This window comes from Arachis hypogaea, chromosome 1 (genome assembly GCF_003086295.3).
Source record: "Arachis hypogaea cultivar Tifrunner chromosome 1, arahy.Tifrunner.gnm2.J5K5, whole genome shotgun sequence".
NCBI lineage: Eukaryota > Viridiplantae > Streptophyta > Magnoliopsida > Fabales > Fabaceae > Arachis > Arachis hypogaea.
The window spans coordinates 96021323-96033431 of record NC_092036.1 but is presented as its reverse complement, the minus strand read 5'-3'; the positions used below and the strand labels follow the sequence as shown (position 1 = coordinate 96033431).

Sequence of the window (12109 nt, the reverse complement as noted above, 5' to 3'; positions counted from 1 at the left end):
AATAACAAAAATCAGATATAAAATATATTAAAAATAAATTAAATTATATATATTTATATATGAATATATAAAATAACAATTTTGATATTAGTTATAACGTGTTTGTAGTAATTTTGTTTCTGAAAAAAATTTAACAAATAATAAAATTTATTAATACTTTTTTTCTTATTCTATAGTATTTCTTATATGAGACCTCGTTTTTCGTGTAACCCTAACCGAGTCTCTCTCTTTCTCAAATACATGCCTCTATATCTGTGTCATAATCTCACACTTCTTCTTCAACCTTTCATTCCTTTCTCTCTCTCTCTATAGATTCTAGTAAGTAATATAAGGGATAGTCGCAGTTTCCAAAGACAGCAACATCTCACCAACTTGGGGAACCGGAACATAATATTATGGACTCTTCCTCTTCTTCATCCCTTCCTTTCTCTCTCTCCAACCACTCTTCTTCCTCTCCTCTCTCCCTCTTCCACCCCTCCTTCACCGACGCCGCCGATGCCCGATCAACTAACCTCTCCATATTCACCGGGGTCCCCAAGTTCGAGGATTTCCTCGGTGCCTCCGCCGCAACTGCACCCACCGCCACAACACCATCTGCACCACCGCCCCCGCCGCAGCAGCAGCTTGCTCAGTTCTCCACCGAAAACAACAACGGCGTGATATATGACTCTGAACTGAAGACAACGATAACCGCCTGCTTCCCTGGCGGTTTCGGCGGCGGAGCTTCAAATGGCGCTGAACTGAGTCAGAAGCCATCTCCAAAGAAAACTGTGGACACCTTCGGCCAACGCACCTCCATCTACCGCGGAGTCACAAGGTTTACATATGAATCATATTTGCGTTTGCGTTATTCAGAGAAATAATAGAAAAAAAAAGAGAAATGTTTATTTTTATTTGGTTATTGTCAGACATAGATGGACAGGGAGATATGAAGCTCATCTATGGGATAACAGCTGCAGAAGGGAAGGACAAAGTAGGAAAGGAAGACAAGGTAATAATATTATAAATATTATTATTATAACATTAACATTATTAAGCTTAGTTCATCATTAAATTCATCATCGTACTATTATCGCTATATATGACCAGGTTTCAAGTTTTATTTATTATTAATAACGAAAAATAGAGGGGAGGGGGACTGTGTCTAACATGCGCGGGGGTTCACGGTGTCACCGGAATGTGGCGTTACGCTTCAAATCCCGACGCAAAAAAAATTAAAAAAATGTGAGAATTAACTAATGTTAAATAATTTAACATATTTAACAAGAATAATATAATGTAAAAGTCTAGGAAAAAGCAATTTTATGAAAAAATAAGCTATTGTAGAAAATTTCACGTCAATCTCACACTATTAAAATCATCATTGATGACTATTTGATTGTTATAAGTTACTAAAATTGTTGGTCTCTATTACTCCTCTAATCTAATTTGACTAGTGTGATGATGATCATTATTGTTGCTACATAGTACATGCTAGACTTGTGGCGAAGATTCTGACCGTGTTTTGGTTTTGTTTGTTTCTTTTGCGTGGCGAATGATTACTGACCGTGGATTCCTGTTCCTCATTATGCGTTCATTTCTCAGTTTATTTGGGTGAGTTCCCTTTTTTTTCTTTTTTATACTTTGACCACATGATACATTTTGATTTACTTTACTGTGCTCAAGTGTGAAGTATATTCCCCCCACCCTCCCGTGTATTGAGATTCAGATTCTTGTCTAAGTTGAATGATTTTTCTCTAATAATGTAGGTGGCTATGACAAGGAAGAGAAAGCGGCCAGAGCTTATGATCTCGCTGCTCTCAAGTACTGGGGTCCAACCACTACCACCAACTTTCCGGTAACTACTTTACTATAATTAAGGATCCCCTTTCATTACACAACAACCCCCTCTTTTTTAATCATTTTTCTCTTTACATGCAGGTTTCCAACTATGAGAGGGAGCTAGAGGAAATGAAGAACATGACAAGACAAGAGTTTGTTGCTTCTCTAAGAAGGTATTTAATAATTTATACTAATAATATATTTCACGTTATTTCTATTTACGAGATATAATTTATTTTGTTAATAGGAAGAGCAGTGGATTCTCTAGGGGGGCGTCTATATACAGAGGAGTGACTAGGTATAATATATCCTATCATATCTATCTATGAATATTGTACTTTATGCGGCCACATTTAATTTGAGAGAGTGAAAATGATGAAATTGCATGCGTTGTTTAAGGCACCACCAGCATGGGCGATGGCAGGCAAGAATAGGCAGAGTAGCCGGAAACAAAGACCTGTACCTTGGCACTTTCAGTGAGTATCATTAATAGTTAAAAACTGTTAAATGATAATTTAATTAAATTTATTAAATTATTTAATAATTTTTAATTATTAACTTTACATGAAGCTACTACAGTTTTCACCTTATTTAAATACGAAAATGTTTTATAATTAAAAAAAATCAGCTGAAAACAATCATAATTTATCTTATTTAGTATTCATTCAATATCGATAAACAGGTACCCAAGAAGAAGCTGCAGAGGCTTATGACATTGCAGCAATAAAATTCAGAGGACTCAACGCAGTGACCAACTTCGACATGAGTCGCTACGACGTCAAGAGCATTGCTAACAGCACCCTTCCCATCGGCGGACTATCAAACAAGAACAAGAACTCCGCCGATGACCCCGTCGTCACTCAACCACCACCACCACCACCTTCAAGCTCCACCCTCAGCTTCGCCATTCCCATCAAACAAGACCCTTCCGCAGATTACTGGTCCATCATTGGCTACTCCAATAACACACAGCTGGAAAGTGCCAGGGGTACAAATGTAATTGCAACAGCAGCAACCTCTTTTCTACCTCCCAACAACAATGGCAATGGCATGATGGAGTTCTCCGCTGCCCCTTCAGCGGACGGATTCTTGAACGGAGGAGGGATCTTTGTTAGCCACAATCATCATCAAGAAGAGAGTGGTGGTTGTTCCTCACCATCTTCGGGTGGTTCTTCAATCCCATTGGCAACGCCAATATTTTCCTTAAATAGCAACAATAATTATGAGAACTGGATTGGTCCAACACTGCACACATTCCAAGCTCATGCAAAACCCAGTCTCTTTCAAACGCCAATATTTGGAATGGAATGAGAGAATGAGAATCTGTGCATAATATAATGATGAAATCCTCCGAAGAAAGAAAGAAGGACAACAAGTCTTCAGAGTTGGACTTGATTCAGTACTGACGAATCATAATTCGCTATAACTCTCTGCTGACACTACTACTAACACACAGTTTCTTTCTTTTATGTCTTGCATTTTCTTTTAATCGTTTTCGCCTTTAGCTTTTCTTACTTCTTTGTTAATATACTGACATGATTTATGAGTATAATGGGAAAAAATATATGCTTTTGTAATCCCCCCTTATCCCCCTTCGTGAAACCACTCATCAACATTCAACACTGTCTACCAATATTCTTGGACTAGTTGTTACACTGCCATAATTAATTAAATCGTGAACACAGAGGAGGGTGACGTTCACGTGTTCATGCTGGAACTTTGCAGTTTTGATTGATTTCAAAGCCATCCTCTTTCGGTACCGCTTCTTTCACATGCAACCACATCACAATCGTTTTCTCACTCAAAAATAAAACAAAACCTTCTCAACAAAATTCTTTTAAGAGAGTGATTTTATGATAAAAATAAATTAAAATAATACTAAAAAGTTAGCATAATTTATTGTTTTTGACTAGCAATTAATCAATAATATTTAAGAGTGTGGTTTTAAAATATAAAATTGACCTACTAGATTTTAGCTGTTGGATTGTCTACTCAATATAAACTAAAATTGCTAGTTTTCAAACTTTTCTTAATGAATAATATAATATACCGTTGTTATTCCATTTGAGCATAAAGTTATGTTCAATTTTATAGTGTTTATTACTTAATATTTAATTTTTCTCTAATTTATTTTTATATTTTTAAATTAAATATTTTTTTAATAAGTTAGACATCATCTTTATTTAAAGTATCATAACAATTGCCTAATGTTATAAAGAATTAACTAACAACATCGAAAAGTAAATAATGCGATGCTACTTATTAAACCTGATTAATAACAAAATTAATGATTATTAATTACACTTGTTTAAAGTTGGAGGGGGATGTATACGTAATAATTAGTATTTAGTAGCATATATATGCTTACATGAAAAGGTGAACTCACACGGGCCACTAATTATTAGGGAGCTAAGATTTTGACCAAAAGTTGGATAATCGAAATTCAAAAGCCATAGAAAAAAACAGTGTAAGTAGCTAGTAGTAGAAATCATCATACACATAGGACAAAAAACAAAAACCATAGAATATATATCATATCATATGCTATGCTAAGTGTTCTCAACTTTTTCTAGATGGTCCCTCTCTTGCATTCTAGCTATAGTTTACAACTGGACATACATATTATTAGTTTTAGAGACTCAGTTAAAAAATTTAGAGAAAAAAGGAGGGAATAGAAACTAGAATTTAGAATGAAGGAAAGGATCCGAAAAAAATAAAAAGGAAATGTCTTTTCTTGTCTGATATTAAACCACATGTAGCTTTCGGCGCTTATTAGATGGTTCCCCACCATCTTTGACCATTGAAGACATTGAAGTACCAAAGTACTGAAAATGGAATGAAGGTGCATGGACACATATAACTTGTTGTTTCCTCCGACAAAGTCCAACATTAATTCCAGCCCCTTCATCTATCTGACCATGCATATGTATCTGCCTTCCATCTTTCGTTTTACCCCCAAACCATAACCAAAAAAGAGAGAGAATATTACTCCAATTATTTCCTTTTGGAGTTCACAGAAACTGCGAAGCATATATGATTTTGGCCTATTATATTATATGATAGGAGAATTTTCAAATGTACTTAGAACATTGATATTTCAGTAATTTTAATAGTTGATTTTAATTAATATATATTATATATATTTTTACATATGATATAGAGTTTACTTAATATATATCTTAAAAATACAATTTTAAAAAAATATATAAAAAATATAAAATAAAATCACAAATTAAACGCGAACTTAATTTTTCAATGCATTTATCAAAATAAAAACTTAAAAACTTTCAGTAACTTGAACAAAATATCTATCATGATATAAAATTGGTTTCATTCTTTATCAATAATACGAAGGTAAGTCATATTGAAATTGAGACAATTAATTTTCTACTTTACTTTACTTGCATATAATTTTTTCTAAAAAAATTATCTATCTTTTTCTTAAAACATTTATTGAATATGGAAGAATAATATAGAATCGTTGGTCGCTCTCCAAATGAAGGAGTGGCTTTATATGAATTTCCATCACACGTATTTTCTTAACTATCAGATCATGTACTCACAAATTAACCTTCATCGTATCATTCACATGCTTGGCAATATAATGTAGCATCTAATCAATGTCGTTAATTTTGTCACATCATTTCATTTGTCATTATTTTGCAGAAAGTATAGTTAATCAATCCTATATACAGTTAAGTGGTTAATCTAGTAGCAAAATTTTTAAAAAACCTAATTTTAAAATTTCAAAATTAGGTTTTGCGCTAAAAAGAACACGCATGCTACTACTCCAATCTATTGCGCCCTCCCTGTCAAGTGGTGTTGCCGCGCCACTGCTCTCTCCTGGTTCGTCTCTTGTCGTTGTACTACCAAGTCTCCTCTTTCCTACTTTTCTCGTTGCAATGTCGCATTCTCTCCTCTAACCCTTCTCGCACTGCCCGCCTCTCCTCCAACCCTTTTTGTCGCGATGCCAGTCGTCTGCCAGTGCTATGCAACCACGGTCCACGACACACGAGAGAGTGACTACTACTGTTAATGCCACATACAATGTTCTTTTTTTTAGGTTTTGGACGATTTTTTTCGCTAGTTGTGAATGTGTCTTTTTTATTAATATGTTTTAGATATCTGTTTTTATTTGGTTTTAAATTTTTTTTTTCCAAAATTTAGATGTTTTTTTTATTTGGTTTTGTATGTTTCTTATGCTCATTTGAATTCACGTTTTCTTCAAAGAGAAAATTCAAAAAAAAGTACTCAACCAGGACCGCGGACAAATTCTGAGCAACGGACTATGGTGGGACGATTTCTGAACGAGGAAGGTGGTGAGCAATGCGATTTTGAATCGCGGCGTAGGGATTTAGATTTTTTTTTTCTTGTTGAACTTCTTTTGCCATCTATATATTAGTTGATTGGAGTTGACTAGTAATCTGGTTGGTTATTTAACAAAGTTAAACATTATTATTCCTTCCTTTAAAATAATTACTCTATCTATTTCTGACCGCATTATTTGAGGGTGTATCTTATGGTGCCTATATACACTTGTCTAACTTATTAAAAAGAGATAAAAATTAATATTTAAATTAAAAAATATAAAAATAAACAATTTTTTAATATTTAAAACTTACTATAGAAAGTAATTTCGGCACCAAAATTAAAAACATGGAAGAATTGTGTACATGTATTACCTTGAAAATAATTAATTAAGATCTTGCTTGTTCACCTAATGCAGCCTTGGTCTACTAATTAAGAACGAAGCATAATTTTTTACTAGTACCATGCAATAAAAATCACGATTATACTTTCATGTGAAAGGTACTCAAATTATAATTTTTTTTATCTAATATAAATTCTATATAAGAATCTAAAAATACTTAATGTAAAAGCTAATGCCTAATAAACTTATAATAATGTATGCGCCTAATAATCCAGGATAGTAGGTGTGAAACTTAGCTCAATGGACATCCATAACAATAAATTTCCACCTAACTACTATTTGATATGTTAATACGTAATTAGTAATTATTTCTGACAACCTAGCTTATTATAATTTTGCATTCAAACCAAGTTGACAGGCACATGCTAAATCTCGAAAAGGCTAAAGTTCCAAGTGGAACAAAATGATAGTCAAATGTAAAACTGCAAAAAGCTTCTCCCTTTCTTTTTCTTTGCCTTTTGTTTGTTAAATTTGTGTGTAGGGGACCTCATTTTTTGTTTTCTTTATTTGTGATAGCTTTTTATTTTATTTTACTTTTTGTTTTGGTTGAGTTGAGTCACAATCTACGTACCCCATATGTTGGCCATAGGATGATACAAAAACCCACCTTAACCTTTTCTTTAATATTGCCATAAAATGTTTCAGTAGATTTAACTATAAATGTTAATGTACTACTAAAGAAAGTAAAAATTACAATACTATTTCAAAAATGAACTTGTTGTTGAAAGTCAAAAATAAAATACTGTAAATTTTAAATTTTAAATTTAAATTATTGATAAATAATATAATAAATAAAGAACTGAAATTTGTCTTTTACTTAATAAAAAATATTTGAAGATAAGTCAAGATTTAACACTAATTAATTTTCTGTTTAATGGAAAAAGGAAGTCATATATATATATATATATATATATATATATATATATATATATATATATATATATATATATATATATATATATATATATATATATATATATATATATAGTTTTTGTCCTGCCTTTGGATTGGTGATGAGTACATTTGAATCTGAAATTAAAAGGCAGTATCTTAGCTAGGAACCAAACCAACTATATATTTGATAAATTTGATTTCCTTTTTGTGTTAATATATTGATGAAAGGTCTACTAGTACTACTATAATAATAATAATAATAATGTGAAAAAAAATAGGTTCTTGACTTTTAAATTTATAACATATAAATTTTTAATTAATTAAAAATATAAAAATATTTTTTATTTTTTAAATTGTGAGATATTTAAATTTTTCGTCTAAAATATAAAAAAATTAATAAATTTTTCAAAAAAAAATAAATGTCTTATTTTTTAGAAAATAAAAAATATTTTTATATTTTTAATTAATCAATAATTTATTTATTTTTAAAATAAAAAATCAAAATTTATTTGTTAATAATTTTACCCAGTGCCTTACGGGATATGAAGTATGAAGTTTGAACAAGCAAGTCCTGTGATAAAAGGACACCGCAACTTGTGCATATCAATCAATCTAAGTTTCTCTTTTAAATTACTTAATGTATTTAACTTGTAGTCTGAATTATTATTTATAATGACGATTTATTAACACTGTGATAATCATGCTTATAAAGCCTCACGTGTTTTCTAACAACACTTCTCCGGCGAAGCGTGCGGTTTAAATGTCAGAATTAGATTGCCTGTATCATGCTCCCCTCTATATATATATATATATATATATATATATATTGGCACAAATCATAAAAAAAAATTGTAACGTGGCACTGACTTATTGATATATATTTGAACAATGACGTTAGTTCCACTTAAATAAGTTAAATTTTATGCGAAAATTTAGAATAATATTTCTTCTTCTTTTTTAAGGAACTGAATTTTTTTTTTTGAGCAAAAGTAAATCATATTATTGATTAATGAAAAGGATTATACATTGGTCCATCGAATAACTAGGGACGAGATACTAATTAAAGAACTGAATTATTTATCACTTCAATAAGTAAATAAAAGTTAATTGCAAAGCCCTTACAAACCCAACATGGCCCAATTAATGTAAAGGTAAAGCCCATATTTATTTCCATATTAGATGAGAGCCCATTCCACTACATGGATAATGTAGAAAACAGCCCAATTTGTAATAAGAATATCATTTCATAATTTAGAAAAAAAATTACTACCCTCCCTGCTAAAAAAATATCGAGAAGAACTGTCTAATTGGCTTTATTGGACCCTAAGCCCAACATCAGCTCTTTTAAAAAGGAATTGAACGTCTTGAAAGCTGAAATAATACAAGACCAAAAAAAAAAAGAAAGCTGGAATAATATAAGAATCAATTCCTAACCAACTTGGGTTGGTCGAGTAATCATTCACTCGTCCGCTTAAATAAGTGTCGGGGGGTTTGAATTCCTCGTGTATACAGCAATCCATTGGCCAATGACAAACCCTTAATTGAAGCTAAGATCCGCGACGGATTAATCTTTCACCTGTCGAGTTGCATTGGAGGATATCGTGAGTAACAAAAAAAATCAATTCCTTCATGATTGGAATTGAAGAACGAAACTTCTATCCTAAACTTTATTGAATTTAGTACTTCTATTTATAGTCCGAAAATCTTGTTTTAGATAATGTTTACAGTGAGAGACATAAGTTAATAAAGAAGAGAAAATAAGACTGTTTAAGATGAGATAAGGATGATAATGACTATACTGTGCATGCAGTGAGGACTATATATATGTCTCATCATAATTCACGTGACTGCGTTATTGTGTTGTTGGCATCAATAATGTCTTCATCTTATTACACTTTTTGACCTTATTCTCTATTTCTAGTAGCAATATATACTATATACTTTGTGATGGTATCTATCTCAAAGCCGCACTCACTTCAATAATATGCATCTTGCTTTATACAATTTTTTTTTTTGAATTTATGTATGTATGAATCTGATCCTAAACCGCTAATTTCTTTGCCAATTGCGGGGAATCAAACCCCAGTCTTATTGTATATATGGATGGAAAATGTTGTGGACTAATTGAAAAGAATTAAAATATCTTCTTATATCAATCAATAGCCACGAAATTGATTAGGGAGTGGAAAGAAAAATTTGAGTAATTGGAAGCAGATATGAGTCAATTTATAAGATATTCATAGATATTTGACAGTACTATTGATACGTCGAATTATTCTATGGTATATATGATTTTTCAATTTGCAACGTGCAAGTGGCTTTGGGGGATGGACCAATAACGTGGTATCTAAGCTTCATGAATAAATACAATATTAGAAAGCCAATATTATACGGTAAGGGGGAAAAAATTAAAACTCTTAAAATATAAATATTTAAAATTTAAACTCAACAAAAACTCATCTTTAATTAGTAAATTTTATATTAAACTTGTTTGATAATCTACTATAATATTATTTGAAATTGACGATTATAGTGTTGATTTTCTAATATTATTCGTATATGTGCATGCTTGTGCTTGTCTGTGTCGGAACGAGCAATTAGAAAGAAAAATAAAAGAAAGAACAACAGCGTGGTGGTGTTCACTGAAAACCAAAAAAGCAGTCGTCACTTTCTCTTATCAATATTAAATTAAAAGATAATAGGGTGCTAATTATGTTACTAATTTATTTAGCAATAGTATAAATGCAAATGATGGAGTGATCTTGTAGTCATAGGGCATACCCCACATTAATTTTCGGTGCTCCTAAATATTGGCCGTTTCTTAATTAGTCTCTTGAGGAATGAATGAAGATAATAAGCTGAGTTTTTTTTTTTTTAATTGAAGATAAAAATATTCGAACTCATAGCTTCTTGAGTGAATATAAAGAGATTATACAATTTGAGTTATAATTTTTTGATAATAAATTGAATTTATTTAATTTTCTTTAATTTATGCCATTGCATTATTATTGTGATATCACCATATTGTACTATTTACTTTAATTATTATCATAATTTGGATAAGATTTGGAAGCAATTAATAAATAAATGTTTGATGATGAGAAAACCTTGATGTTGATTTTGTACAAACAAAAAACCCGCCATCAATTCTTTGATTATTAGTTAGTATTATCATTAATGAAATCATAGAATAATTAGACTGCATTATATTACTTTGTATAAGAACAAAATCTACCTATGATATGTTTTCTTTCGCATATTATTTTAATGATTTCCTATAATCAAGTTAATTATCCAACAAAATTCGTATAATTTACTTCACATTTACGAGTTATTATTTGTAATTATCATTTGACTAAATACATCACTATATGTAATTATTTTTTGATAGTTTTTTTTCTGCGAATTTCAATTTTTTTATTTTTCTGTGTTCTTCTTCTTTTCACCTTCGATGCTCTTTTTTCTTTTTCTCATTCTCTTTTTTTTCTTCATTTTTCTCTTATATTATCGTCGTTGTCACCGTTATCATCTCTATTTCTATCTATTTCTCCTTCTCCTCTTCTTTCTTTTCTTATTTAAATTTTTTCGATTTCTTTCTTCTTTTTTCTTTTTCCTCTTCCATCATTATTATTATCATCATTATCATTATCATTATGTTATCATCGTCGTCGTCTTATATGTATAACAATTTAAGTCATAATGCATCGAATTTTCTTAATGATGATGACACACAAACAAACTCAATCCAAAACAAATTTAGACCAGAATGCACCAAAATTAAATTCAGAATATATCAAAATTACTTAATGATAACTCAAAACAACTCCTCCTTCTCTTTCTTCTTCATTATCATTATCGTCTTCTTCTCCTTCTTCTCTTCTTTCTCTTCTTTTTTTTTTTCTCATCTTTCTCCTACGTTATCGTCGTCACCACCACCACTTCCATCTCCTCCCCCTCCTTCTTTTCTTATTTGAATTTTTTTATTTCCTCTTTCTTTTTTCTCCTCCTCCATTATCATTATTATCATTGTTATCGTTATTCTCATCATCGTTATCTTCTTTTATATGTATAATAGTTCAAATCCAGAATACACCAAAACTTTTTAATGATGAGGACATACAAACACACTCAGTTTAAAATAAGTTAAGACTTAAGACCATACTACACCAAAATTAAATAAAAAATACACTGAAATTCAAATCTAGAATACATCGAACTCAAAACTCCTCCTCCGCCTTCTTCTTCTTCATCATTATTATCATCTTTTGTTTCTTTTCTTGTTAATCTTGTTTTACCTTCTCATTATTCTTCTGGTTTTACTCTCTTAACAAGAATAAAAACAAAAAAAAAACGCATAATGCCTCAAAATCACTAGAAAGAGAAGGAAGAAAAGAAAAAAACACAGCAATAGCAATAAAAAAAAGAGGATGAAAAAGAAACATACGAAAAAGAATAATAAAAAACGCAAAAAAAAAAGAAAGAGGAGAAGGAGGAGGAAGAGAAGAAATAAGAGAGGAACGTATGAACGTTCTCGTAATTAGAGCATGTATTCACCTTCTCATTGATAAAATTAATTTTTGTTAGATTTGAACTAATTTAATTATATTTAATTGTCAAAATGACTTGAATATACAACATCACTCATATTTTTTTTTTCATGAAAAAGAAGAATTTAAGGATGTA

The 12109-nt window shown here is 30.8% G+C and overlaps 1 protein-coding gene across 2 annotated transcripts; it reads left to right on the top strand.

Annotated features, from left to right (window-relative positions):
- Positions 1-203: 203 nt before the first annotated feature.
- On the top strand, positions 204-3385 carry LOC112698010 (AP2-like ethylene-responsive transcription factor AIL5). Of its 2 annotated transcripts, XM_025751440.3 has the most exons (8): positions 268-817; positions 909-991; positions 1585-1593; positions 1749-1837; positions 1921-1994; positions 2069-2119; positions 2221-2297; positions 2504-3385. In XM_025751440.3, the coding sequence occupies exons 1-8, from the start codon at positions 396-398 to the stop codon at positions 3130-3132; spliced, it is 1434 nt and encodes a 477-aa protein (XP_025607225.1). In that variant the 5' UTR covers positions 268-395; the 3' UTR covers positions 3133-3385. The 2 variants fall into 2 exon arrangements, with proteins under 2 accessions (XP_072056168.1, XP_025607225.1); XM_072200067.1 differs by lacking the exon at positions 1585-1593 and having other exon boundaries at positions 204-817.
- Positions 3386-12109: the final 8724 nt, after the last annotated feature.

Bases quoted from the DNA above. Each gene is read 5' to 3' on its own strand.
- LOC112698010 (XM_025751440.3), top strand. From the start codon at position 396: ATGGACTCTTCCTCTTCTTCATCCCTTCCTTTCTCTCTCTCCAACCAC. The intron at 2,120-2,220 runs GTATAATATATC...GCGTTGTTTAAG, and splicing joins ATATACAGAGGAGTGACTAG to GCACCACCAGCATGGGCGAT. The intron at 2,298-2,503 runs GTGAGTATCATT...ATCGATAAACAG, and splicing joins CCTGTACCTTGGCACTTTCA to GTACCCAAGAAGAAGCTGCA.